The sequence below is a fragment of the Caretta caretta genome, chromosome 11, assembly GCF_965140235.1.
Source record: "Caretta caretta isolate rCarCar2 chromosome 11, rCarCar1.hap1, whole genome shotgun sequence".
Taxonomy (NCBI): Eukaryota; Metazoa; Chordata; order Testudines; family Cheloniidae; genus Caretta; species Caretta caretta.
Genome location: NC_134216.1, coordinates 79,043,295 through 79,070,949, shown reverse-complemented (window position 1 = coordinate 79,070,949; position 27,655 = coordinate 79,043,295). Strand labels below are relative to the sequence as shown.

At 57.7% G+C, this 27,655-nt stretch overlaps 1 protein-coding gene across 1 annotated transcript; it reads left to right on the top strand.

Moving 5' to 3' along the window:
• Nucleotides 1–27,655, top strand: LSS (lanosterol synthase). The gene is made up of 22 exons (XM_048869560.2): nucleotides 1–103; nucleotides 800–968; nucleotides 1,838–1,976; nucleotides 2,938–3,046; nucleotides 4,389–4,510; nucleotides 5,161–5,257; nucleotides 6,245–6,380; nucleotides 8,495–8,603; nucleotides 9,429–9,547; nucleotides 10,064–10,161; nucleotides 10,636–10,663; nucleotides 12,398–12,454; nucleotides 14,076–14,147; nucleotides 15,682–15,732; nucleotides 16,775–16,924; nucleotides 21,717–21,813; nucleotides 22,089–22,194; nucleotides 22,761–22,826; nucleotides 23,343–23,423; nucleotides 23,935–24,105; nucleotides 24,749–24,827; nucleotides 26,638–27,655. The coding sequence occupies exons 1-22, from the start codon at nucleotides 90–92 to the stop codon at nucleotides 26,848–26,850; spliced, it is 2,283 nt and encodes a 760-aa protein (XP_048725517.2). The 5' UTR covers nucleotides 1–89; the 3' UTR covers nucleotides 26,851–27,655.

The window sequence follows — 27,655 nt, the reverse complement described above, 5'->3', positions numbered from 1 at the left end:
TGGCCGGCGCCGCGTGGGCCCATGTCTGCCGAGCCGGGGAGCCGCGCGCCGGGGGCCTGGGCCGGCAGAGGCTGCGGGGCGGCCGCGAGATGGGGCGCGAGACGTGAGTGGGCGCGCGCGGGGGGGGGTGTCCGTATCTCTGCGAGTGTGTGTGTGTGTCTGTCTGTCTGCGAGAGCGCGTCTCTGTGTGACCCCGGCCGGTGCTGTTGCTCAGCCCAGTTGTAGCTTGTTTCTGTTCCGGCGGCTCCCGGAGCGGGCAGTCGGCCCCAGCCCTGTGCTCGGCGCTGTACGGCTGGGTGTCACGCTGCACAGCGCGGTGCCCGCAGTCACTGGTCCGTGCAGTGCGGCCCCCACCCCCCCATGCAGTGCGGCCGGGGCCGGGGCTCCGAGGAGTTCAGAGACATTTTAAAGCCATGAGCTGCCCCACCCCTCGCAGCGCGGCGGGAGGTGAGAGAGCCGCCACCCCTTTGCAGTGACCGGTCCCCATGGGCCGATGGGAGGCTCCCCATGGACTTGCTGCGAGGACAGGAGGGCAGTGTGGGGCGGGAAGGTGCCAGGAAGGGGGAGCGCTGTCAGAAGTGGCCCCCTGTGCGGGCCCGGTGGAGGGCCTGTCAGGTGCTTGCCCCTTCATTCTTGTTTTGCAAAATGTAAGTGATGGCAGCCAGCGCGGGGCCGAGTGCGGAGATCTCTGGCTTCTCCTGTCTACTGCGCGGCCCAGGGCACTGGCCGCCTGATGCTCAGAGCCAGCAGCGCTCGGTGACGCGCCCGGGGTTTGTCTGGTCCCCTGTGGTCTCTCCAGGTGTTTGCGGAGAAGGGGCGGCCCGTATAAAACAGAACCTGCCAGTGACCTCGCCCGCTGGCGACTGAGCAATGAAGAGGGGCGGCAGAGATGGCGCTGTCTGGAGGCTGGCGAGGAACCTGAGCGAGAGCAGAGCGGGCTGGAGGCTCACTGCCTCGGCTTGGACACGGTGGGTGGCTGATCCTCACGCGCAGCGCTTGCCAAGGCTGGGAAGGGGGCACCCACCTGAACCCTATGCTCTTGTGGCTGGCTGTAATTCCCCTATTTCTGCCATTGTCTCCTGCCCCCAAATGCTGAGCTGTTGTCTCTGAAGCAAGGCTTCTTTTCAGTGGCTGTCTTGGACTCACGCGCGTGCTAATTCTACAGGGCAGGCACAGGTAATGCCGGCATCAGGGGCAGCATGCGCAATCCCACGCCAACCTGGTTGTATTGGTTACTGGGGAAGAGGGAAGGGGTCACAGCCACCTGCAAGAGGGTATCTTACACACCTGGGACCAGAATCCTCTGGCTCCTCCATGCCTGGAGCCCTGGAATCTGGCCCCTGAAAATATGGGGGGAGACTGTTTGCCCTGCTCTGTCCCTGCCTGCTGACCCATGCTGGGCTAGGCAGGCCTGGTCCTCTCTGTGGATAATGCACTGAATGACTCAGAAAGTGCTTCAAGGCAGCAAGCGCCCTACTTGTATCCACGCTCCTCCTCTGCTCCCCTCCCATGCCCTCTTTGTCCCTACGCAGGTGCCGCACAGTCGCTTGGTGCTGGATTTGGTGTCCGGTTGCTGGCATTGCTACTAAGCATTGTGTGAAAGGCCAGTGCAGTGCAGGCCATGGGGGAGGTACACGTACCCGGATTACCCATGGGCCTGCAGTGCTGCCATATTCCCTAACATAAGGCACATGATTCCTCCCCTGCCCTTCCTGCACCAGCTAGTGCGGTGCTGGGAGCCTGCTGGTGTCTTGGCCGCTGGCCATTCCTTGTGCGCGAGCTGGAGCATTGCTCTTTTAATTTGTGTCTGTTCCCGCTCCTCTTCCTTTCTTTGCAGAGTAAGTTCTTCAAGGCCTTGCCCCAGGCCTGCACAGCCCAGGAAGCGGCGCTGAATGGGATGAAGTTTTACTCTGGCTTGCAGGCGGAGGATGGGCACTGGGCCGGTGACTATGGGGGCCCCCTCTTCCTGCTGCCAGGTACGGTGGATGAAAGGGCTGCGCCGTGTGCTCTGAGCGTCAGCACTTCCCTACAGAGTTACCTGCCTAGGGTTGGGATAGCGGGTGCCAAGCAGAATCCGGCAGCGTGGCCAGGGTCTGTGGGATCCGTGGCTCTTTGCTTAGCTGTCTGGGGGATGATTCAGGGTCAGACGCTGTCGCAGGCCTGGGCAGGGCAGCGTCTTGTTATTCCCCAGCGCACTGGGCAGTAAACCTTTAGTGGTCAACCATTTCCCCAGCCAGTGACCTAGGAAATGCCCCGGCTGCATTGCACTACAGTTAATCCCCAATGAACGTGTCTTTAATAATGAGCTGGCGTCTGTTGTGAAGCACCAAGAACTACCTAGCCAGTTAAATCCCCTGTCTGGTTTTGCTGAATGTGTGTGTGTGTTGTGGGGGGTCCGTTGGTGCAGTTCTGACCCCAACAGCCTGTTCCACCGTGGGGGCTGAAACCGGGGTTGCTAGGGAAGGTCATGTGGTTGTTACAGGCTGATGTGCATGCTGTCTGGATGGCCCTGATGACACTTTTGGGTTCCAGCAGACGATGACCTTGGAGTCATTTAGCCTTGGGCTGTAGCTGCGCCCTGTTAGCTATAAGTGCAGTGCTTACTTGGGACTCCTAGCTACAGTGATTTCTCGTGTCCTGTGCTGACCATGAAGAGGACACATGCTTCTCTGAAAAAAGAAAAGGAGGACGTGTGGCACTTTAGAGACTAACCAATTTATTTGAGCATAAGCTCAAATGAAGTGAGCTGTAGCTCACGGAAGCTCATGCTCAAATAAATTGGTTAGTCTCTAAGGTGCCACACGTACTCCTTTTCTTTTTGCGAATACAGACTAACACGGCTGTTACTCTGAATGCTTCTCTGAACCAACTAGACTGTGCCAGTGGCTGAAATCGGGGGGTAGTTTGTCCTAAAGAGCGGACTGTTTTGTCCAACAGGTTTCCTGATCACTTGCCACGTTGCCAAGATCCCACTGCCAGAAGGGTACAGGAGGGAGATGGTGCGTTACCTGCGCTCGGTGCAGCTCCCTGACGGAGGCTGGGGCTTGTGAGTAGCAGAGAAGCTCCTTTCTTCTTCTTCTTGCTGCATTGGGTCGGTTGTGTGTTCCAGACCCGGTTGACCAGAGGAATGATTCCTATCTGTCTGTCCCTGTACTAAACAGCCGGTGAAAATGGTATGGAAATCTCAGAAGCCCCTCGCAAGCACAAAAGCCAGTTCCATTCCTGAGATGTCTGCCTCGCGTGTTGTTAATCTGCCCTAATACAGCCTTATATCTGAGACATGATTGCCAGGCATTAGGTCCTGCTCCACCTGCTTTTTGCTGCCCGTCACTAGCCCGCCCCGGGTCATGGCACTCCTGGGGGGGTGCAGAGCAGCTGTGGTGGCTCAAGGTGTGTTAGTGGGGTGGGCTGGGCTGGCTGGGTCATTAAATACACTCAGGGAAGGGGGACACAGGAACAAGGGCGAGGGGAGCCTTTCAGCAGGCAGGGATGGACTGCCGGGAACTTCGCTAGGGTGGTGTCGGGGGCCGGCCTGCAGAGGCATTGTGGCTGTAACCCTTGTTACGTGCATTCTGTCTTGGCTTCACCGGAGAAGAATGTCTTTCCCGTCTCTAGGAGGAGGATCTGTGATCAGAGGCCTTGGTGAAAGGGGAAGAAATCATGGTAGAAACGTACGCTTGCACGGCCAGATCTCCGCCACTGTCTAGGCAGGTTTCCCTATTCCAGCGAAGGAGAGAGGGACCCAGAGGAGCATTAGGAAATGAGGGAGAATGTTCAAAACTGGCTCATTTTCAGTGTGTCTCACCTTCAACCGATTAAACAAAATCACTGAAATCCCACCAGCCCTCAAGCTGGCCACTGGGAGAAAAACACTCTGATTTCATTATCAAATCAAGCCCCACTTCATCGGCATTTCCAGCAATGCGACGGTGGGGGTTTCAAAGTACGTGGCGTTGGTGTCGCTCTGCTCCCCCTTGGCTGGACGAGAGCGCTTGCCCATGGCTTCAGCGGGGACAGGCTAGGCCATGGCTGAGTGCTTCTGAAGCTCCCGCCCCCGCCGCAGCATCCCAAGCTTGGCCTGGTGCTCCCTTACATGTGGGAGATGGCTCGGAGCTCTGCTGAGTGTGAGACTGCTGGTGCTGCAGTGCCGTGGAGGCCAGCATGTGGCGTGACGAGAGCCCTTCTTCACCATGGGGAGACCTCTAGCGTGAGGGACCGGGAGCATTTCCTTCCCTTTTCCCAGCAGCATGGCCCAGAGTGATTGCTTTTCGGTTAGTTTGCCCAGTTAGCTTTAATCCCCTGCTTAGGTTTGCCCCAGTAAAACCAGTCTCGGTTGATGGCACAAGCTCTCAGCCACGTCTGACTTCCCCACTCTCTGTATGCGGCAGGCACGTGGAAGACAAATCGACAGTGTTTGGCACAGCACTCAACTACACGTCCCTGAGGATCCTGGGAGTTGGGCCAGATGACCCTGACCTCGTGAGGGCTCGGATCAACCTCCACAGCAAAGGTCAGCATGCGGCTGGAGCTCTCTGATATCCTGTCCTCTCGCCCCAGCAGCCATAGAAGGACTATGTTTAGAAGGACTTGCCCAGCTTCGAAGGGGTGAGTGGTAGGCGAGGGGACATGTTCCCAGAGTGGCCTGAGCCTTTGCAATGGCTTGTCCTCGGCTGCATGGCAGCATGTGCAGTTTGCACATTAGTTTCTGCCCTGCCGCCCCTAGCTTCTCCAGTGCTTACCTTCTGGGGTGATGATGAAGCCTCCGCTCCTTCACCGGTTGCAAACACTTCCGTTTGGGAGGCAGGTCCATCTCTGCAAACATCCGGTCCATCTCTCGGCAGTCAGTTGTGGGTTAAATCGCCATCTCCAGCACCCCTCGCGTGGCTTAGCTTCACTAGGTGGCTCCATGACACGACGCTCAGTGGTGTCACCAGCTGCACCTTGCACAGAAAACGTGCCTTTCCCACATGTCGTTTCTGAATGGCTGTTTGTCGGTGTGCAGTGCCCTTTGTGTGCCTGCAACTGTCCAGGGCCCCTGCCTGCCGCACGACCAAACCAGGATTCAGGAGCCTCTGTTCATGCCCTGTCACATGGTAAGGTCCGTGTCCCCAGGCCCTGTAGCTGCCATCAGAGCCCAGATCTGTGTCTGTGTCTCTCCAGGTGGTGCTGTGGGAATTCCGTCCTGGGGGAAGTTTTGGCTGGCCGTCTTGAATGTTTACAGCTGGGAGGGAATGAACACGCTGCTCCCTGAGCTGTGGTAGGTGCTATTCTGTATCTGCAGAGTGTATTGATTTTCAGTCCCAAGCCGCAGCCCCGTCCCCTCACAGCAGCACCTAGCAGAGAGCCCAACGCTGAACACCAGGGATCCTGAGAGCAATCTCCGGCCTGCACCAGTCCCCCATTCTCCTGCTCAGCCTGGGCCAGCAGGCTTCAGGCACAGAAACCAGCCACCATTCCTGCCAGGACCTGGAGCAGAGGGGATACGCTGGGGCGTGGACTGATTCAGGAGGGATGTTCTGTTGATGACCTTCCCTCCCCCATCCAAGCTCGAGCTCCAGCCTTCCTGCCCTCTCTGCCAGCCTCCAGACCCACACGTTGCGCTCGCCTCAAATCCCTTCCTCCTGGGGCTGAGCCTGCGCTGGGTCCTGACATGGTTCCTCCCCATTTGGCATGCCATGGCTGTCCCCGTCCTGGAACTGGGAGTGCCGCAGACTCTCCCAGCGCCCAGGGACAGCTGGTGCCCGAGCTGGCCATGGGGCCAGGAGCAGGGGGCAGTGTGAGGTGAGGGAGTTCAGCCATTTGGCTGATTACAGGGAAAATAGCGGCAGTTTCCCTGTAATGTTCCCTGTAGGAGAGGCTGTTTATTCCCCTGCGCCTCCCTCTGGACCCTTTAACACGAACCGCAGGGAATCAGATGCAGCCTGTTGGCAGAGGGCCCCGCCCAGGATAACAGCCTCGCTGCGTTGCTGGAGGAGACGGTCTCCTGGCTCCAAACGAGGTCTCCGGCTTCTCTCCCAGCTCCCCCGCACCCCAGGAGCATGGAGCAGTGTTTGCCTGGGGTCTGCGCATTGTCCTGTAGGGCTGCTCTGACGCTGAGGCAGCGGCTATCCTGGCCCCCGAGGGTCTCCTGGGCACATTACCCCTCTGACTGCCCCACAGCCCTGTCCTTAGCTGTGCCCGTGTCCCTGCGACCCTCCACTCCCCAGCCCGCACCCTGCGACAGCGTTCCTCTGTGGTGTGGCAGGCTGCTCCCGACCTGGATGCCAGCCCACCCCTCCACGCTCTGGTGCCATTGCCGTCAGGTGTACCTGCCGATGAGCTACTGCTACGCCACGCGCCTGACTGCCGGGGAGGATGAGCTTGTCCAGAGCCTCAGACAGGTAAGCGAACTCCCTGAGCACCCACCCCGCTCCTCACCCTGGGTAACGGTGGCCTGGAGACCCTTCCTGCCATGGCCCAGCTGTGTCTAGTCGCATGGACCCGAATCTCCTCACTGGACCTGAATCGCAGGCCCTGAGCACCTGGTGGTGCTTTGTTGGAGATCCCTGTGGGCTCGTTGTGATGTGATGTGATCCCCACGTCAACCCCTTGTTCCCCCATCCCACCAGAGCTTCTGGGTCTTCCCCTCTGCCTGGGCACTAACCACGATGGCCCTGTGCCATGTCCCAGCAGCCCCGTGTCTGACACCTCCGTTCCTCATGCTGCCTCGTCTCTGTTACCAAAGAGGAGCTCTGGGGTGGGAATCTCCCCTCGTTCTCTGTGGCAAAGACTTTGGCAACCCTGCCCCTCAGCGTCTCGTCCTCTCTGATTGTTCCGCTCGCTCCCTGCTGCTCTAACAGGGCCAGCGACTCTCGCCAGCTTCTGGTTCTCCGAGAGTTACAGAAGTTCCTATTTGCTGCTGGCCATTCCGGTTCCCTCTGAGCCTCCTTACGCCTTCCCTGTCACGGCTGATGCTTCTGTATGTTGGCGTCGTGTGGGCTGCATTTCTGCTCCTTCAGGGGGTTGTTGCTTGACTGAGCCACGTGGCCCTTCCATGCTTTCCCTTTAGTTTAGGGCTGAGGTATGACTGGCCCATGCTGGGTTGGGCCCCTTGATGTCAGTATGTGGCCACTGGTGTGTTACTTCTGTGCAGCATCCCAGCTCTCGTTAGCAGACGGAAAGGCTCTGCCATCATATGTGTGGTAGTAACCTTCCAAACAGGAGCTGCATGGAACCGATGCCCTGCTGTCTGCATGACAGCCTGGAGGCCGAATCATCACGTTAAGGGACTGGTAGATCATCTCGTCAGGCTCCTGTATAATACAGGCCAGAGAATGTCACCCGGTTACTTCAGACTGAGCCCAGCGATGTCTGGCTTCAGTACAGTGTGCCATCCAGAAAAGCAGCCAGTTGGAAGATGGAGAGTCTGCCAGTTCCCTTGGCAGCTCATTCCGGTGGTTGATCATCCTTGTTGTTCACTGTTCTGGCCTTATGGCTTTAGCCACTGGTTCTTGTTATGCCTTTCTCTGCCCTTCGGTAGCTGGTATATTCTGTCTGTGAAGGTTCTTCTGCCCTGTGATCCAGTCACCTGCCAGTCTTATTTCTGATGATCAGTGGGCAGGACAGTCACGGGGGGCCGGGAGTGCTCTCCTCAAATAGCCAATATAAGGCACCGCATTAATGCTCTTCCATTGCTGATAACCTTGGCTGATGGGAGGGGAGGGATGGAGGGAGCCCTATGGGGCAGGAATTGGGGTGGGCTTTGGGGAAGGAAGGAGAGAGCTGGGAGGACAAGGTAGGAAGGAAAGCCAAGGGCAGAGTGTCTGGGGTTGTGCAGGGAGCAGACTTTCCCTGTGAATGCCATGGCATGGTACTTACCACACACTCGTTCACAATGCCTAAGGCCTGCACTTTCCAAAGGGAAGAGTGATATTTTGGAAGGCGCTGTTGGCCCCCCGGGAGGGGTCTGATTTGACAGAGCTGAGCTCTGCCCTCTGCAAATCAGACTTGGTGTCTCAGGCTGAGCACCTGACACCCCTAGGCCTGAAGGGGAGTTACGCCTTAGGGGGCCGTCGTCTTCCTGCCCACGGGGCTGTGGGAGACCTGCTGTGAATTGGAGGAGGGTGGAGTCCTGCACACAGGCCTCCAGCCAGAATTAAGTTGAAGTGTTAGCCCTCCCTTCTGCCTGAGCATGCTCCAACATGCTCCCCCTGTTCTGGGCTATGTGGGCCCTGGAGGCCCCCCACATCTGAAGGTGCTTTCTGCTCTTGTTAAGTCTCTTTAGCGAAGGGCGCTGGGAGCAGCTCCCACGTGGGACCTTTCCTGGTGGCCGGTGTGGAGCCCGCAGAGCGGGCCAGGCAGCGCTGTCCTCCTTCCCTGGTGCTGCCCTGCGCGCTCCATGCTGAACTTCCCCGGCTGCTAATGCCGCCATGCTGACAATTGCAGCCGTCTCATGGGTCTGCTCCCATGGCGTGCTAGTGACCGGCTGGCTAATCTCCTGCCTGCTCCCCGCCAGGAGCTGTACATCCAGGACTACTCCAGCATTGACTGGCCGGCCCAGAGGAATAACGTGGCAGCCTGCGATCTCTACACCCCGCACAGCTGGCTTCTCACGCTCGCCAATGGTGAGTGGGGCACTGGCTGGGCCTGGCCAGGGCAGGGCGAGGGATAGCGGATGTGCAGGTTGTTTTCTGTCCCCACTGCCATGGGTCACTGACGGAGTTGAGAGCTGCCCCATAGCCTTGCATCCGACCCCAGTGCAGCCCCCAAGCTTCCCGTCAGCCTTGCCCTGCCAGTGGGATCTCAGAGTGGCCAGGGGCAGAAGCTGGCAAGACAGTAAATTACTAAGTCGGGAGGGAATGCCTGTGCCTGACGAAGCAGTGTCCGCCTGGCTTCAGCATAGCGCCTCAGTTACTGCCCTGCCCAGCGGGCATGAGAACAATCTGTGTGCTGCACTGGCTGCTTGCGTCGGCCGCGAGCCGGCAGCAGCCGCCTGGGCCCAGCAGGTAGAAGAGGCGCAGGGCTCTGTGCTGATTGCCGCTGGAGGAGGCTGAACCCAGGGCCATCCTGAGTGTCTGGTGCCACTGGTGCCGAATCAGGGCTCGTAGAACAGCGCCAAACACTGCAGAGGCTCCGAGTCCCGTGCGGGCCGTGGGCTGGGGGACCGAGTGAATTCCTCAGGTTCTGTCCCCCATTCAGCAGCTTCCCCCTTCCCTCTGGCCCTGCCTCGGGCTGAGCAGCAGTGAAACACCCAGGGTTTAGTCCAGGTGTGGAGCGTTCTGGGGCTGTGTCTCTGGGGCTTGTGCCCTGCTCCCCCCAGAGCCTTGGCCAGCCAGGGAAGGGGTGGGGGGAGCTCTCTGGGGCTCGGGGCCAGGCCCTGCTTGCACAGGAGTTGGGACCATGCAGCTGGTAAGAGTTTCCTTATTGTGCCTCTCTCATTCCCGTCTCAGCCATCCTGAACGTATACGAAGCCCACCACAGCGCTCGGCTGAGGCAGCGAGCCATCGCGGAGCTGTACGACCACATCAAGGCTGATGACAGATTCACCAAGGCTATCAGCATTGGCCCGGTAGGCTGCTCGTTACCGCTCCCAACGAATAAACGGAGCTGGCTCCGATTCCTGCCCAGGCATGGGAGAGACCGGCCTGGGACTCCCCGGCTCTGCACAGATGCCCTGGCATGTAACCATAGCAAGCAGCAATCCAGGCGGGCTCAGGGCCTGTTGTGCTGGGCGCTGCACACAGGAGAGTTCCCAGGAGATGACTAGGGGCATGAGCAGCCGCCTGGTTGTTGTCCAGTGGCAGTGGAGGCAGGGCATGCCAGCTGTCCCCCTCTGCGGAGTCTTCTGGGAACAGCTGCGGGGTGTGGAGTCAGCTGGTGGAAGGCCCTGGCTGGAGAGTGATCTCCTGCGCTGTGATGGGGAACAGACATGGGGATGCCAAGGGGTCCATTCTGTGGCCAGAGCCCCATGTAGACCTGCTCGCTCACCTGCAGACAGCCCCCAGCCTGGAGTTTGCTCCTGTGGCTGGCCACAAGGTCAGGTCGGCTGTGCTCTGCAGGGGAGTGACGCCTTCTCTCTCGGCAGATTTCCAAGACCATTAACATGCTGGTTCGCTGGTACGTGGAGGGGGAGAGCTCTCCAGCCTTCCAGGAGCATGTCTCCAGGATCCCTGATTACCTCTGGTAAGGCCAGGGCCATGCACCTCCCCAGCCCCGAAGACCGTGCAGGGCTCCGCTAGAGAGCCCCGCTGTCCCGCGCGGGAGTCCGCAGGCCCTAGCAGGGAACCCGCTGCCCAGCCCTGCCGTGCGGGACCCCACTCTGCTCCCAGGGCTACCCCGCTGCCTAGGCCCCAGGAGCAGGGGGCTCTCTGCAGGCAGCATGCGAACAGGGGGGTCCCACACTGATCAGCAGCCAGCTCCAGACACTGGCTTCTCATTAGCAAGTCCCACTCACTCCAGTTCTCCCAGTCAGGTGGGGGCCAGAGGGCTGGGAGGGGGCGGGCCAGGGCCCCTGGGGAATCCGCTGAAAGACTGCCACTGAAGCCGAGTACTCCATGCCCCGACAGCAGTGTTGTCGGACGCCGGGTGGCTGCGGGAGGCTGGGGATGGCACCGCACTCCCCAGGCTGCTGCAATGATGTGCTCTCTCCCCATGCAGGCTGGGACTCGACGGCCTGAAGATGCAGGTACGGCGCTGTGGCCCTGGCAGCGAACGCAGGGACGCTGGGCGCGCTCTCGCTGCTGCTGAGACGGCTTGCAGGGCTGGGCAGGGATCCCTCACCCGGGGACTGAGCGTGTACTGCAAAGGGGGTCTCGCCAGGCTGCTCTGCCTCAGGGGATCTGCCACCCCTGCAGTGTCTCCCTTTCCTGCCAGGCTATCGGTAGTCGTAGGGCCAGCCCTGGTCCAGCTGTGTGGCTCGCGGCAGCCGCCTCTCCTGTCCCTGCTCCTCCTCCTGGCTGAGGGTAGAAGGGATAGGTATCGGGAGCAGTATGTGTCCTTGCTCTCAGGCAGCTGCTTCCCCTGCACCTCTGGGGGTTGTTCGGCACCCGTCATCCCATGCCCAGCCCCTTTGCTCTGGCTTTCCGCCCCGCCACACATTTATTGCTCTTGAGGTGAAGCCTAGGGGAGGAGTCCTGTCCTGTCCTGTCTCTGCTTGTGTGGTTCTGGCCCCCACGTTAGCGGGCAGCCCCACTCCTGCCTGTGCTGGGGGCTAGAACAGAGCACTAACGGCTGCTTGGCCTCAGCTGAGTGTCCAGCAAGGAAAGGGGCTGCGTGCTGCTCCTCCATGCCCTGGCCACGCAGGCCTGCTTCTCTGTCCCACTTCCTGCAGCTCAGTGTCTCCCAGGCAAATCTGCTTCTCCTGGGGCAGTGGCGAATCCCCCAGACACAGCTCTGCCACCTCCTTTCTACCCTGCCCCACAGCTCTCCTTGCCCCCGGCCAGCCGCTCGCACTGCTGTCTGTCTGTGCAAACAGGGACTGTTCCTGGTGTCGTGGCCTGGTCCCGGCTGACAGAACACTCACAGATCCGCCATGCAGGTGGTCTAGTCGTGCAGTGGTCCACCGAGACCACCTCCCAGCCTTCAGCTCCTCTGGGCTTGACTACCGCAACTGCCCTCTCTCGGACTGCCCCACGGCCCAGCCCTGCAGAACCCAGCGGGACCCACAGGCTGCTGCCCAAGCCCCCCATGTGCCTGGAGCCCCGTCGGCCCATCCCAGTCCCCTCCTCGCACTCCCCGCTGGGTTTGGGATCCATGGCCAAACTGACCTCATTCTGAACCCCTCTGTAGGCTTGCTGCAGCTTCTCTCCCCTTCCCTCCGGCCTCCTCTACCATGCGAGAGCCGTGTTCCCTGCAGCTCCTTCCCTCTGGGCCAGCCTTCCTGGCTCTGCCTCGCTTCACATCTCAGCTCGAAGACCCTCTCCCCCGTGCCCGTGCCTACGGCTCGCGCTCTCCCTGCTGCTGTGGGCTCTCTCTTGTTTCCAGTCGCTGTGTGTGGGATGCAGCTTGCAGCCTAGGGTGCTGTATACACCAGCACTGGATTGGGTGAGGTGCCTGGAGCCATCCTGCACTGGGTCCATGCGGGGCTTGCAGGATCAGACCCTAAAATAGCTTTGGAGGGAAATTCTAACTCCCATCCCCCGAACCAAAAAACCCCATAACCCTGCTCCTGCTGCCCGTTTCTGCCCCAGTGGGTTCCCATAGGCTGCAGCCCTCCCTGTGCACGAGGCCCATTGGTGCAGCGTGCCGGTACCCAGCCAGCGTGCCCTACAGCCTTCTCTGTCTGCGGGGCCCATGGGTACAGCGTGATGGCAGCCTGCAGGCAGCGTGGCCGCACTTGCGCATCGTGTCCTGTAGGGGTGGGTGGGAAGCCTGGGGCGGATGGAAAAGCTGCTTCTCAGTGCACGCTCTTCTGTTCCAGGGCACCAACGGATCCCAGCTCTGGGACACAGCGTTTGCCGTCCAAGCCTTCCTGGAGGTAACGTTTGCTGGTTGTGCCAGCCTGCTGGCCGCCCCACAAGGGACATGGGTCTCAGACAGGCACCATCCTGCACTTTCCTCAGTGCCATGGCTCCTGGGGGCCCAGCTCCTACAGTTTACACTCAACAGTAACACTAGAGAGAGGTTTCTACAGCCTCCGGTGTCAAGACCAGACTGAACTGTTACGATCATCGAGTCTGACCCCCTGCATAGCACAGGCCAGAGAATGTCACCCTGAGCTCCCTGCACTGAGCCGGTAACCCAAGGGTGGCCAACCTGGGGCTCCAGAGCCATATGCGGCTCTTCAGAAGTTAATATGTGGCTCCTTGTACAGGCACCGACTCCGGGGCCCAGCACCAGCTTTCCAACGTGCTGGGGGTTGCTCACTGCTCAACCCCTGGCTCTGCTCCAGGACTTGCCCCCATTCCACCCCTTCCCGCCCCCTCCCTTGAGCCTGCTGTGCCCTCACTCCTTCCCCTTCCCTCCCAGAGCCTCCTGCATGCCACGAAACAGCTGATCGGGGGGGAGGGGAAGGCGTTGATCAGCAGGGCTGCTGGTGGGTGGGAGGTGCTGGGAGTGTGGGGGTTGGAGCTGATGGGGGCTGCTGACGTATTATTGGGGCTCCTTGGCAATGTACATTGGTAAATTCTGGCTCCTTCTCAGGCTCTGGTTGGCCACCCCTGCGGTAACCGGTGGCGCAGCCAGAGCACAGCCGTTAGAGAGAGACCTGCAGGCTTGCGATCCCAAAGAGCTCCGAATGCACGCTAAGGGTGCGGAACAGCTAGTGCCCCGTAGCGTCGGGTGGACGCACCTGCGTACAAAGGCAGGTGTGTGCAGGTTTGCAGGCGGACTGGCCTTTGAACGCTGGGTGCGAGGTGTCATTGGAGGAAGGCTAGAATGTCATGGGGCTCTGCACGTGTCCCGGTAGTAAACACCCAGAGATGAGCAGCACTGTCTCGCCGCTTGGGAACCTGCACTTGGCCAGCTGCAGGGAGAAGCCGCTATAGCTGTTCCATAGGCATGTGGCCCCTGAAAATACTGTCCTAACCCCCGTCAGGTGCAGGCACGTGGCCCCACGGCACTGGTGGGTAGGCCTTGACGTGCATATGGGCAGGGATCAAGGGGAGTTCCTGTCGCCTCTTTCCTGCACGCGCAGTGTGTTCTCTTTGGGGCACTGCTACGAAGATGGGCCACATCGCACCAGCTGTGCACAACCCGCCCAGAGCCCAGCGCGGCTCGGAGCCAGCAGCGGTGTTGGAATATAGAGACTGGGGTCTGACCGCTCCGAGCGAGCGATGGAGGTGTGTTGCTTGGCGTAGCTCCAGCGTCGGGCACTGCATTGCTGTTCTGCCAGTCGCTCGGAGCCTGGGCGTTCCTGTTCCTCGCCTGTACCAGCCAGTGCCAGATGAGCCACCCTAGTGCAGATCTGCTGGGTGAAACTCTGGTGCCCCGGAGTCCCTGGCTGGCCAGAGTGCTGTGTTTGACTCTTACCAGGGAGTGATTGTGCCGGGCACGGATTCCAGGAGATCTCTTCTCATTTGTTTTTCCCGAAGAGCTAAGCTGATCACAGAACTGAGCAGTGACGTCTCTTAATTTCGTGTGTCTGCCTCCTTGTCTAGGCTGGCGCTCAGAATGACCCGGCATTCGCTTCTTGTCTGAGGCAGGCCCATGAGTTCCTCAAAATCACCCAGGTGAGCACTGAGTTGGGGTCGCAGATGTGGGGAGTCAGCATTGACTTCGGTAAGGCTGCAGTGTCCTCCCGTGCACGGAGCTGCTGCACAGCTTCCCGGCATCCAGCCATGCGGATCATCCCCTCCGTGCGCTGTAGGCGTAGGCGTGGGAGCTAGGGGTCGGGGGGGGTGCAGCTCCCCCAGGTTTCACTGTGAAAGGCGCGCTGGTGCTGTTGGAAGGACGCTAGCCTTACGTTACAGTTCTCGAGAATTCCGGAGCTGTGCTGCCCCCCCGGGGAGTGAGCGGGAGTTGTGTTTTTTGGCCTTGCGTTTGAACACCCAGGGTTTACAGTTTCGTTAGCTGGCTTTCGGCACCCAGCGCCACTGGCCGTCCTAGGAGATACGGAGGGAAGGGGTTTGGTACCAGACCACGGTAGGGAGAGAGGCCTAGAGTCTCAAAGGTATTGAGGTGCTTAACTCCATTTGGGGCTGGGGGTCAGAGTCCCGGGGCATTTTAAAGGAGCGTGGCAGGGAGGCGAATGCTGTCCCCCACAGGCTTGCGCAGCTCAGGGGCTTTTGTTGTCTATGAAATGCACTAGTTTGCAGAGTCCTTTCTGTGCGCCCCTGTCAAATGTCGCTGGATCTGTAGGTTTCCTCCTTCTTACATTCCATGGGGCTTTTCTGTAGGGGCTGACCCAGCCGGGTTCTCTCTAGGTCCCGTTTCCAGAGCCCTGCTTCTGCCCCCCTGCAGCTCCAGTGAGGGTTCTCGCAGTGAGCTGTTCCCCCACCCAGCCCTGGAGCCCAGGCGGGAAGTGCTGCAGGTCACGGCAGTGTGCTTTGTCCCTCTCAGGGAGGGAGACCCGCCTGCTCTTCGACACAGCTGGCACACGGGCCTGGCTGGCCCTGAGCTTCCTGTGACGTCCCTGCACTGGTCCCGTTTCCCGGGGCTGCTCCCCAGGCGCTAGTGAACCTCCGCTGGTGTTCTCACCGCTGCATCGTCCAGGCCTGTTCTAAGCAGGGCTGCCTGGCCCGGGGTCAGACCCCCGCAGCCGACGGCTCTCAGGCTGCCCTGTCCCTGGTGCTGGGCCCCGCGTGGCAGGGCAGCTTCATGGGAAGCTTGGTGCGGACTGAGCCATGGGGCCCTCTCAGGGCTCTGGGGGGTGAAGCACTGAAAACGAGTGGACGCACAGGGCCCTCTGCAGCCGGGCTGGGGGGAGAGCTCCAGGTGCCATGTGTGCTGACACAGCCGTGCCAGGGCAGCACCGGGGCATACTGCAATAGGTCAGCAGTGGAAGTCCCTTCTGCTCATCCCCCCCCCCACCGCTAGAGTCTAGGGCCAGCCTTGGCCCTGGGCCGATCCAGGGAGACGTGGCACGGACAAGCACCAGTCCCAGCCTGGCGATCAGACTGGCAGTGCAAACAGGAGTACTCTGCAGGCGCGGCTGGCCTTGATCCCATGGCCATTGCCATAGCTGTGGGACCCCTGCCCTTTGCGGTGGGGCGTATGGGACCTCCTGCCGTTCCTCCTCACCGGTGCTCCTTGTATCTCCTGCAGATTCCGGATAACCCGCCCGACTACCAGAAATACTATCGCCAGATGAGCAAGGTACAGCTTGCCACAGGCCTGGATTTCCCTGGGATGATTCTCCCCTGTCGTTCCATGTTCGTTCCTCATGTGTCCGGCTGCCCCTAGCTCTGTTAGACTCAAAGCGGAGCTATCCTGTGATAGCATCAGAGGGAGGCTCTGGCCGCAGAGCGACTCTCTGGTGTCTGGAGGAGTCTGCGGCTGTGACTGTGATCCCAGGTGCCGAGGGGCTGGCGGTTAGACAGGCTGGGCCACCACGCACACGGTCTGCCTGCTTGGAAGAAGGGCACGAGCTGGCGTTTACCTGGCGGTGCCCGTGGCATATGAAGCAGAACAGCAGGTGGCCTGGTGTCTGTATATACGGGCGGGGCTTGGCTGATACACATCACATCGCAGAGGAGGGGCTCTGTGAGCCCAGGCCGATAGGGTGTGGGCCCAGGGGTGGCCGCCAGGCCAGTTGCCATGGAAGGCGATGCGGCACAATCCCACTAAGGCCTGTTTGTGGCTGGGGCTGGGCAGCGTTGTTTTCTCCAGTGCGGTATTTTTGGTGAGGGAGGCTGCCTTACCTGGGAAATTAAGGGTCCCATATAACAGGCAAAGGGCAGCCAGACACAGCACGAGCTCCTGCCCCCAGACTCCTCCGTGGCAGCCCCCGCTGTGCCAGCTCTGAGCCTCACTTGCCCCAGGGGCTCCCGTTGCGCCCAGCTGCTCAGTGACTGACTGTCTGTGGGACGCCTGTCCATGGCACGGGCTGGACTTCACCTGTTGCTGGCACTCTGCTCGGGGCCCAGACCTAGGTTTGGTCCCAGCCTCCAGCGTGAAAGCTATTGCAGTAACTCCTGGTGCCACCTTGCTGTTAAGGAGGGATTCCCCAGCCTCCTGCTGGACTCGGTGGGGGGGATGGTTGTGAGCGTTCTCTCCCCAGTTCACGTGCACAAGCGGAGCTGTAATGTGGGGTTGCATGAGGGGGCTCCACCTTCCCTTGGGCAGGGCAGAGCGTGGCGGGGGAGTTGCCCTCGCTCTCCGTGCTCCTGGGGCTGAGTGCTGGTGCCTGACTCCCCAGGGCGGATTCCCCTTCAGCACCCGTGACTGCGGCTGGATCGTGGCTGACTGCACTGCGGAGGGGCTGAAGTCGGTGATGCTGCTGCAGGAGACGTGTCCCTTCATAGCAGAGCATGTCCCCACGGGGCGCCTCTTTGATGCTGTGAATGTGGTAAGAGGTGGCGGAGACCCAGTGGGGAGGGAGACCCTCCGAGTCTGCGCCACGTCTCTCGGAACGGCTTAAAACAAAATGGCTTCTGGGTGAGGGATGTTCTCCCCCTGTGGCCTCCGGCGTCCTGTGGCTGGACATACGACCTGCTGGGTTTGAGCCTGGGATCACATCTGGATGTGAGCTGGGCCTGGCTGGCATGAACCCCAGGAGGAGCCCCGGCAGGGCTGTTAGTGCAGGGCCTCTCGTTGCCAACGGGTGTCGCTCCCGAGTCCTGAGAGGGGAGCAGCGCGTGCAGCCTGACAGGCCACGACCAGGTTGCCCTGGGTGCGGGAAAGAGCGCAGAGCTGTTCTCAGTCCCTGCGGGGGTGCGTGGAGTGACAGCACAGTGCCTTTCCCCGGGCGGGCAGGCTGCTCACAGCACAGACGCCCTGGGCAGAGAGCTCATTCGCCCAGGTCTTGGGGAGCAGACGCGAGCGTCCCGAGCTGGCTCCAGGGCCTTGGAGACCAGGCAGCTATTCCGTGGGAGGATAAAAGTGCCTCTGGCTCTGGGCAGCTCCTAGCAAAAGGGAAGGGAAAAAAGAAGGAAGAAATGAGGCCTCATTTAGCACAAAATTGAGATGTTGAGAATAAAATCAAGGAGCCAAAGAACATGAAGAGAAAAAAATTCTTGAATTGCATATGCACCAATGCTCAGGGCCCGGGTGGCAAACAAGAGGAACGGGAATTGCTCATCTATGAGCATAAATGTGATCTAGCTGGCATTACTGAAACCGGCTGGGAGGAGTCTCACGACTGGAATCTTAAAATCGTTAACGTTAATTGTAATGTTAAATACGGCCTATTTAGCAAGGATCCAGTGGGCAGAAGGGGAGGGGAAGTGGCATCTACATAAAAAAATGGCATCACCTGTCCTGAGTCACCGATAACTCAGAAGCCAATGATCTCGAATGCTAATAGATCAGTGTTCTGACAGACAGAGCACAAGTTGGTGTTCGCTACAGACCCCAAATCCCACGAGGGGCCAGGATGACCGGACCCTTATGCACCTATCTACAGTGTGTAGGGGGAAAAGCTGTGTGATCGTGGGGAACTTCAGTCAGAGTGACCCACACTGGAGGGCTCATGCAGCCAGTACCAAAACATCCTTGGGATTTCAAAATCTCCTTGACCGTTTCCTAACTCAAAAAGACACGCAAGAATTCTATATTGGACCTTGTCTTGACAGATAAAGAGAAACTGATCACACAACTAAATATTAATGGTAGCTTAGGTACAAGTGATAATAACTTGATCACATGAGTAATGTGCAAACAGAATAAAGTCCAGACCAGAAGCATATATACTTGGTACTTTAAAAGGACCAATCTCACAAAGCTAAACAATTAAGACCAAAATTATAACTGGGAATTGTTTAAGAACAATTTGATGCCCAAAAGCTACAATCCCACAATCAAGGAAGAAGGCGGTAATGGATAACGAAAGACCTGGATAAGGGGGGAAGTGAAGGCACCTATAAAAATAAGAAAACAATGTATAACAAATGAAAGAAAAGGGAAGTTGAAACCGGAAGCTAAGAATTGTAGAAAATGGATGAGGGAAACAAAGAGGCACAAGAAGAAATCTATGGCCTGCAGAGTTAAGGACAATAAGAGGGAGTTTTTTAAGATATTAAGAACAAAAGAATCCTGACAATGGTATTGGTCCATTACTAGATGAAAATGATAGAATGATCAGTAATAATGCAAAACAAAGCAGAAGTGTTCAATAAATATTTTTTATCTGTATTTGGGGAAAAGCCAAAAGGTGTAGTCGTTATCATATGATGATGATCTTTACATTCCATTAGTATCTCTGGAGGGTGTTACAGGAGCAACTAAAGTTAGACATTTTAAAATCAGCAGGTCCAGATAACTTGAATCCAAGAGTTTTTAAAAGAGCTGGCTGAGAAGCTCACTGGACTGTAAATGTTGATTTTTCAATAAGCCTTGGAACATTGAGGACATTCCAAAAGACTGAAAGAAAACTAATGTTGTGCCAGTATTTGAAAAGGGTAAATAAAATATTTGAGTTAATTATAGGCCGGTCAGTGTGACATCAGTCCCTGGCAAGGTAATGGAGCGGCTAAGGAACTCCATTAATAAAAAATTAAAGGAGGGTGATATAATTAATGCCAGTCACCATTGAGAATAAAATTGGAATAATCAAAAATTATTTATGGAAAATAGATCCTGTCCAGTTTGGTTGATAAAGGTAATAGTGTTGATGTAAGACTTAGACTTTTGTAAGATGTTTGATGTGGTACCACACAAAATTTGGTGAAAAAACTAGAACGATACAAAATTAACATGGCAAACATTAAATGGATTAAAAACTGGCTAACTGATGGGTTTCCAAATATAATGGTAAACAGGGGATCGGCATCAAGCAGTGTGTTTCTAGAGGTGTGTTGCAGGGATCAGTTTCCTGGCCCTTGCTGTTTAATATTTTTATTAGGGTTGTCAGTTAACTGTGATTAATCCACACGAGTAACTAAAAAAAATTAATCGTGATTTAAAAAAATTAATTGCAGTATTAATTGTGCCGTTGAACAATAGAGAGAATCAAGTTTGTTTACATTGATGGGAGATAATGCTGCCTGCTTCTTATTTACAATGTCACCTGAAAGTGTTCACATGGCACTTTTGTAGCCGGCATTGCAAGATAATGACGTGCCAGATATGCTTCATGCTTCGGCCACCATTCCAGAGGACATTCTTCCATGCTGATGATGCTCATTAAAAAAAGAATGCGTTAATTAAATTTGTGACTGAACTCTTTGGGGGAGAGTTGTATGTCTCCTGCTCTGTGTTTTACCCCTATTCTGCCATATAGTTCATGTTATGGCAGTCTTGGATGACGATCCAGCACATGTTCATGTTAAGAACACTCACTGCAGATTTCACAAAATGCAAAGAAGGTACCAGTGTGAGATTTCTAAACATAGCTACAGCACTCCACCCAAGGTTTAAGAATCTGAAGTGCCTTCCAAAATCTTAGAGGGACGAGGTGTGGAGCATGCTTTCAGAAGTCTTAAAAGAGCAACACTCTGATGTGGAAACTACAGAACCCAAACCACCAAAAGAGAAATCAACCTTCTGCTGGTGGCGTCTGACTCAATTATGAAAATGAACATGTGTCGGTCTGCTCTGCTTTGGATCGTTATTGAGCAGAATCCGTTGTCAGCATGGACATATCCTCTGGAATGGTGGTTGAAGCATGAAGGGACATATGTATCTTTAGTGCATCTGGCATGTAAATATCTTGCAATGCCAGCTACAACAGTGCCATGCAAATGCCTGTTCTTTCTTTCAGATGACGTAAATAAGAAACGGGCAACATTATCTCTTGCAAATTGTAACCAAACTTGTTTGTCAGAGCGATTGGCTGAATAAGAAATAGGACTGAGTGGACTTGTAGGCTCTAAAGTTTTACATTTTTATTTTTGAAATCAATTTTTTTGTACATAATTCTACATTTGTAAGTTGCACTTTCATGATAAAGAGATTGCACTACAGTGCTTGTATGAGGTGAATTGAAAAATACTCTCGTTTTTTACAGTGCAAATATTTGTAATAAAAAAGAAATATAAAGTGAACGCTGTACACTTTGTATTCTGTGTTGTACTTGAAATCAACATATTTGAAAATGTAGAAAACATCAAAAATGTTTAAATAAATTCTATTCTATTATTGTATAACAGCACAATTAATTGCACGATTAAACACGATTAACTTTTTTAATCGTGCAGTTTAATCGTGATTAATATTTTTTTAATCGCTTGAGGATTAAAATCATCACTGATAAAATTTGCAGATAACACATAGATTGGGGGAGTGGTGAATAATGAAGAGAACAGGTTACTGATTCAGAGCGATATGGATCACTTGGTAAGCTGGGTGGAAGCAAACTGCATTTTAATATGGCTCAATGTAAATGTATACATCTAGGAACAAAGAGTACAGGCCATACTTACAGGATGGGGGACTGTATCCTGGGAAGCAGGGACTCTGAAAAAGATTTGGGGGGCCTGCTGAAGAATCAGTTGAACAGGAGTTCCCAGTGCCAAGAGAGCTAATGGGATCCTGGGATCCATAAGCAGGGGAATCTCAAGTAGGAGGAGAGAAGTTATTTTATCTCTGTATTTGGCACCGGTGTGACCATTGCTGGAATCCCGTGCCCAGTTCTGATGTCCATAATCCAAGAAGGATGTTGATAAACTGGGGGGGTCAGAGAAGAGCCACGAGAATTATTAAAGGATTAGAAGACCTGTCCCATTGATTGACCTCCTTGAGTCTATCACTGTTTAGTTTCACAACGTGAAGGTTAAGGGGTGACTTGAGTCCAGTCTAGAAGTACCTACATGGGAAACAAATATTTAATAATGGGCTGTTTGGTCTAGCACAGAAAGGTCTATCATGATCCAATGGCTGGAAGCTGAAGCCAGACAAATTGAGACTGGAAAGAGAGGGTATTTAAAATTTGGAACAACTCCAGGGTTGTGGTCAATTCGCCATCACTGGCCATTTTAAAATCAAGATTGCCTGTTTTTTAGAGGATCTGCTGTCATTGGAAAAGACTTACTTTGGGGCAGGTCTCTGGCCTGTGCTATGAAGGTCAGGCCAGCCCTTCTGGCCTTGGGATCTAGGGTTCTGGAGAGGGATTGTGGGGGTCGTGGGGAGGGGGTTGGTTTGTAGCAGGGAGTGAACAAGGCTGGTTTGGATTGTCAGTCTCTTCCCTTCCATTGTCCGGGCAGTTGTTGAGCATGAGGAATCCTGATGGAGGCTTCGCGACGTACGAAACCAAGCGGGGGGGCCGGCTGCTGGAGCTCCTGAACCCCTCGGAGGTGTTCGGTAAGGGTAGGCGCGATGTGCCTCTCTCCAGCTACTGTTGCTCGCACCGCGAGGGGAGGCAGTGGCAGGTCTGCTGGGAGTGCTTCCCAAGGCAGGCTCGGGGGGGTCTCGGCCCAGTCACACAGCCAGTGCCCATCCCCAGAGACAGCTCCTTGGATGGGAGTGCACCGGGGAGGCAGGGCCCCTGTCAGCGCCTGGCATTGTCCTCGAGCTGCTTGCTGGCCACGAGTCCCTGTGTGATGGGGATGCTCACTGCTGCTGCTTCTGTCCGGCAGGTGATATCATGATAGACTACTGCTACGTGGAGTGCACGTCGGCCGTCATTCAGGCACTGAAGCACTTCCACGGGGCCTTCCCTGAGCACCGGGCCCAGGAGGTCAGGTAACGGGGCGAGGGAGCACTGAAGTGTCAGTTCAAAGCTTGCACCCTGGGGAGATCAGTAAGTGGGGCCTGCTGGGATGAACCTGGCGCGGGCTCTGCCTGTGTGCTCTGACCCGCAGGGCAGACCCTGCCGCACACGGCTCCGGGAACGAACCCGGTAACCGAACACGGCAGCTGCTCTCCCAGCGGGTGCTGCTGGTTGGGTGCACGCCCCTGGGACAGCCCTGCCCTGGGGCAGCGGGGGGCACCCTCCTTTCCTAGCTACCCTTTCAGAACAGCCCGCCTGAGTACGTCTGCTTCCTGTGTGAGGCCAGGATGTGTTTCATCTGCAGACCAGCTGGGAGGCCACCAGCAAACGTCCCGGGGTGGAGGGCCTGTCTCCATCTGAGCCCCCAGGGGCTGTGGAAGCTCAGTCCTGCTTGCAGCTTAAGGCCCTCGGGTGATCCTTTTAATAGGAGCCAGGCCCCCGCTTCTCAGAGGGGATGTGAGCTCCCAAGGAGCCCCTGGGTCGGGCAGGCAGGGGGGCAGACGGTGCACACTAAGGAACCCCCTCTCCTCCTGTCTAGAGAGACGCTGCGCGAGGGCCTGGCATACTGCTGCAGGGTGCAGAGAGCTGACGGCTCGTGGGAAGGGTGAGTGGCCACGGGCACCTCTGGTGCAGCAAACGCCCCGCTGCTCGGGGCAGGAGGCGGCTGGGGTGAGGGGAGAGGGGCTGGTGTCCGCACTCTTGGGCAGCCCTCTCTCCCCTTTCCCTCCGGGCACGCCAGGGTCTGGGGGCCGGGGTGTGGGGGGCTGGCTCAGGGAGCCCACGGCAGTCCGGCCTGTTACGGTCGTGTCTAGGGTGCCGCCGCAGACCGGAGCGTGAGGCGCTGGGTGCTGTACGGTGAGCGACTAGCCCCCTTCGCTTGCGGACTAGAGACGAGCCAGACATGCAGCGACGTGGGATGGGCTTGCGACTTCTGGCCCGTGTGTGCACGACGGCTCTAGTGTAGCCTGAGGGGACAGACGGAGGTGACAGGGCCCTCCCCGTGGTCTGTGGTGGGGAGGGAGGGGGACTTCCCATGCCCGTCTGTGGTGCGGGGGGCCGGTGGTGTTCAGAGCCGCAGAGTGTTCTTCGCTGCCTGACGCCGGCGCTCTCCTCCCGCCAGGAGCTGGGGCGTGTGCTTTACCTACGGCACCTGGTTCGGACTGGAGGCCTTGGCCTGTCTGCAGCACACCTACGAGAACGGGTGAGTGTGGGAGTCCGGCACGGCTCTGAGTGTGGCTCCCTGGCTGCCCGGGGCCGGCGCCATCCCTGGAGCATGGGGGGTGCTGCATCACTCTGCTGGGAGAGGAGCTTGTTCAAACCCAGAGCAGCCTTCCCTGCCGGGCTCCTCTGACCTGTCCTGTAGCCCTCCCGTCCCCCACTCACTGACAGTCACAGCCCCTTGGGGCCTTGTCCCCAGCCCGTGGTCCCCTCGCTCCAGCTTGTTGGCCGCACGCAGCTGGGGGCTCTGGTGTTCACAGCCAGCTTGTGCACTCGCCAGAGGAGCTCGCCTGGCCCTAGGCTGCTGCTCCCACCCCCGGGGCCAGGGCTTATCTCGGAGCCCCAGGCTCCTGCTAGAGCCTGACTGGCCCAGCTTCACACTGTCTCCTGCCCCTACCTGCTCCACCAGCCCCGTCCCCCAAAGCCCCACGAGGCCGCCCTGGCTTAGGCCCTTTGCCCCCAGTGACTCCCACTGCTCTGCCTTGTCCCTTCAGAGCCGCATGCAGGGAGGTGAGCCAGGCCTGCCAGTTCCTGGTCTCCAAGCAGATGGAGGATGGTGGCTGGGGAGAGGACTTTGAGTCCTGCGAGCAGCGCAGATACGTGCAGAGCCCCACCTCCCAGATCCACAACACCTGCTGGGCCCTGCTGGGGCTCATGGCCGTCAGGTAGGAGCACCGATGCCGCTTCTCACGGCAGAACGTCGTCCTCTTCACCTGCATTCACAGAGCACGGCCCTGCCGAGGACCTTGGCACCGGGGCGCTGGCGTGGAAGCCTTCATTCGCGCCATGCCTGCCCCCTGCTGTGCTCTGCGGTGTCCTGGCCTGGGCTAGCCCAGAACACACGCCCGAGCGATCGGGAGGCGCCCGCGCCAAGAGGGGTTAGCCAGTGACCGCTCCGATCCACGGGCTGGCTCTTGGTGCCATCGTCATGCCACCGGCTTCCCCACAGCGAGCGTCCAGGCTCTGCCAGGCAGCAGCGCAGCCCAGAGCTGCCACCCCAGCCTTGGCACGGCCGGATGTGGCTGCTGTCGCAGGCCTGGCTTTAATGCCTGGTGCTTCCTCACCTGCTTGGTTGTCTGGGGCCTTTGGTGCCCACCCTGCCGGCCTGTGAATGACACAGGGGTGGGGGGTGTGGCCATAGTGTGAGTGCTGGGGGCTAGTGGGGAGAGGAGAAGAGCTTTCCTGTTCCCGCTGCGGTGCCGGGGAGGGAGAGAGGACAGCTCCGGCTGTGGCCGCGTGCGCTAGGGGTCGGGGGCTAGCATGCTATTCGGAGTCAGCCCCACTGACCTCGGCCCCTTCGCTTTGCAGATACCCAGATGTTGGGGTGCTGGAGAAGGGGATCAAGGTTTTGATTGACAAGCAGCTGCCCAATGGTGACTGGCCTCAGGTATGCAGCTCCTCTTTGCTTTCTCTAATGTGTCCAGCCCCTATCACTGCAGGCATTTCAGCCAGCCAGCCTTCTCCCTCTCGTCCCTCCCAGCTGTGGGAGAAGCAGGCTGACGACTCAAAGGGTTTTGCTGGGAGCTGTCAGTGAGGGGGAATCACTGGTTGAGGATGGCTCCGTGGAATCGCTGAGCTTTGCATTTCGTTCCGGCCTGTGGTCTCTTCTGTCATGTGGCAGTGAGTTCCACAGTCCAGGTCCAGCTCCAGGGAGAGGTCTGTCTCATGTATTGAAAAGCCTCCCTGTCTGGGTGAGCTGGTGGAATGCAGTTGTCAGGAGAAGTCATGGGTCTCAGGAGAAGGGACGATCTCCCTGGTGGAGAAGGTTTAAACAGCAGCTGGAGCCCTTGCCCTGGACTCTGTGAGAGGAGAGCCGGGGCAGGGAGCAGGTACTGGGGTGACCTGTGGGGCAGAGCAGGGAGCTGCAGCATGTTGAACCAGCTGGAGCTGTTTAGAGCATGTTGGTCCATCCCTAGCTGCAGTAATGAGCCGTAGATCTCACAGAGAGGTGGGGGTGCCGGGATACACTCTGGGTGGGCCCTGCTTCTGATCAGTGCAGGCTTCAGGCTGAGGCCATGAGGTGAGGGGGCTTTTGCTGTCGTGGTTGCTTGGGGATCCAGGCACCATGCAGAGCCCAAAGCAGCCCAAGGCTGCAAAGCAGCGAAATGCTGTGGGAACAGATGCCCTCGGCAGTGGGAGTGACCCAGATGAGGCAGGGTCTCTGGCTGACCTCCCTCCTCTCCCTACCACGCTGCCCCTGGGCTCCGCTTTGCCAGCTGCCTGTCATCTCCCCGCTGTTCACGCTGGCAAACTAAGGAGTGCCCCAAGCCAACCCTGTGTGCCCTGCCTTCCCCTGCCAGCACTTGCCCTCCGCGTCATGTGGAGCTGGGGCCATTGCAGGGTTTGCTGCTTTGTGCACATGGAAGTAGCCTGTAAAATCCCTGGATGTGGATCCGTTTTGCATCCCAGTGGCTCACCATACCGCAGGGCACCCTGGGTGCAAGGACTGTGGGCAGGACAAGGCTTCTTCTATATATCTCTGGGGTATTCTCCCTTCGCTCAGGCCGCGTGGCTTTGTGTGACTCTACCTGACCCTTCCCAGGGCCCCGTGCCCTCGACTAGCGGAGCCCTGGATCCAGCTGGAACCAGGGACAGGGCAGGGCGCGGCTCGGCTCATCTGCTGACCCCTGTTGTTCAGTGGCTGGAGGTGTACGGGGAGATGCGGGCACCGTGTGCTAAGGGGGTGGGAGTGGATGGGCAAAGGGCTGCAGGGCAGCCCTGGGAGGTGGGGAGGTCTGACTGCCTGATTCTGGGGCCGGCCCCAGCACACGTTAGAGCAGCCCAAGGACTGTTTTAGTACATGGGGCTGGCCGCAATCCCATCCAGCAGCACGCTCCATCCATGCCACGACCACGCCACATGCTGGAGGCTGCAAGAGCCTGTTAACGCTGGCTCTGTGCCAGGCAGGGCAATCCCCACCTAGGCACTGCTGGCCAGTGTCTGGCCCCTAGGGGCCACCGGAGTGGGGTGGGGAGCCTGGCCCTGGGTGTGGGCGGTGAGTCCTGCCTCCGCAGGAGTGAGCAGGAAGGCAGGGAATGTATCCGTGTGCCGGGACATGTGGGAAACATGGGTGCATCAGTCATAACATGGCACAGTACCTGCGACAGACCTGTGAGAGTGCAAAGGGCTTGTGGGACTTCCCCTTGCTCGTGAGCACCCTGCCAATCCTGCCTCTTTCTGTCTGTCTCCTCTCGCAGGAGAACATCTCTGGAGTGTTCAACAAGTCCTGTGCAATCAGCTACACCTCCTACCGCAACGTCTTCCCCATCTGGGCCCTGGGGCGCTTTGCACGCCTGCACCCCGGCAGCAGCCTTGCCGGCAAGCTGCAGCCCAGGTCCTTGCACAGCGAAGAGGAGATCCTGGCTGGAGGGAAGCGGGATGGGGTTCTGTCAGGGTCCCCCTCTGTCTGAGCCTTGGCCCTGCCCATGCCCCATGGCAGGCCTGCAGCCTCAGTGAGACACCAGCTGGATTTGCTTGGCTACAAGGCTCTTTAAGGGAGCCTGGCAGGCCCTGGCGCTGTGTCGTGGTCCATGAGGACTCTGCACAGTGATTCTGGCTCCGTGCCTACGTGTGGGCTTGGAGGGGCAGCGAGTGTGTGGGCACTGGCTGGCTTATAGTCAAACATGCTGTACGGCTGGGGCCTGGCTTGAAGGGACCCCTCTTCCCGGCTCCCTTGTGTCACAAGGCTGTGTCGCGCAGGGCAGGCTGCTGTGGGGTGGGGCCTACCCGTGTGACCTCGAGCAGGTGTCTGCACTTCAAGCTGGAGGAGATGCCAGGGCTTGCTGAGATGGAGATCGTGCCCTGACCCTGGGATTCCCAAACCTCTTTCCCCTGGGCCCACTTGCGCAACTGCCATGGGTGCTGCCGCCCACTAGAAACGCTTCCTGAGGAGACCCGTTAATTTTAATTACTGCATCCATATAAACGATAACACTAGAAACGATGTGCTTGGTTCCTTTCCCTTGTGATCTCAGCTGGACATCCCGAGCAGCACTCAGTCAAAGAAATGGCCCAGGGTCTCGGAAACCAAACCGGTTCAGTAAAGCTACGCTTTAAACCCCGTGGAGAGCAAAATGTGGTGTTCACACAAGGAAAACGCACTTCGGTATACAATGGAACAATAAGCAACACAACAATGGTAACACAACTGTTGAATAATTACACATTGTGTTCTTTTGATTTTAAAACAAAATAGTTGGCCAACTTAGCACACAA

Excerpts from the sequence above, each read along its gene's own strand:
- LSS (XM_048869560.2), top strand. Across the intron at positions 10,664-12,397 it reads TCGACGGCCTGAAGATGCAG|GGCACCAACGGATCCCAGCT; the intron begins GTACGGCGCTGT and ends CTTCTGTTCCAG. Across the intron at positions 12,455-14,075 it reads CCGTCCAAGCCTTCCTGGAG|GCTGGCGCTCAGAATGACCC; the intron begins GTAACGTTTGCT and ends CTCCTTGTCTAG.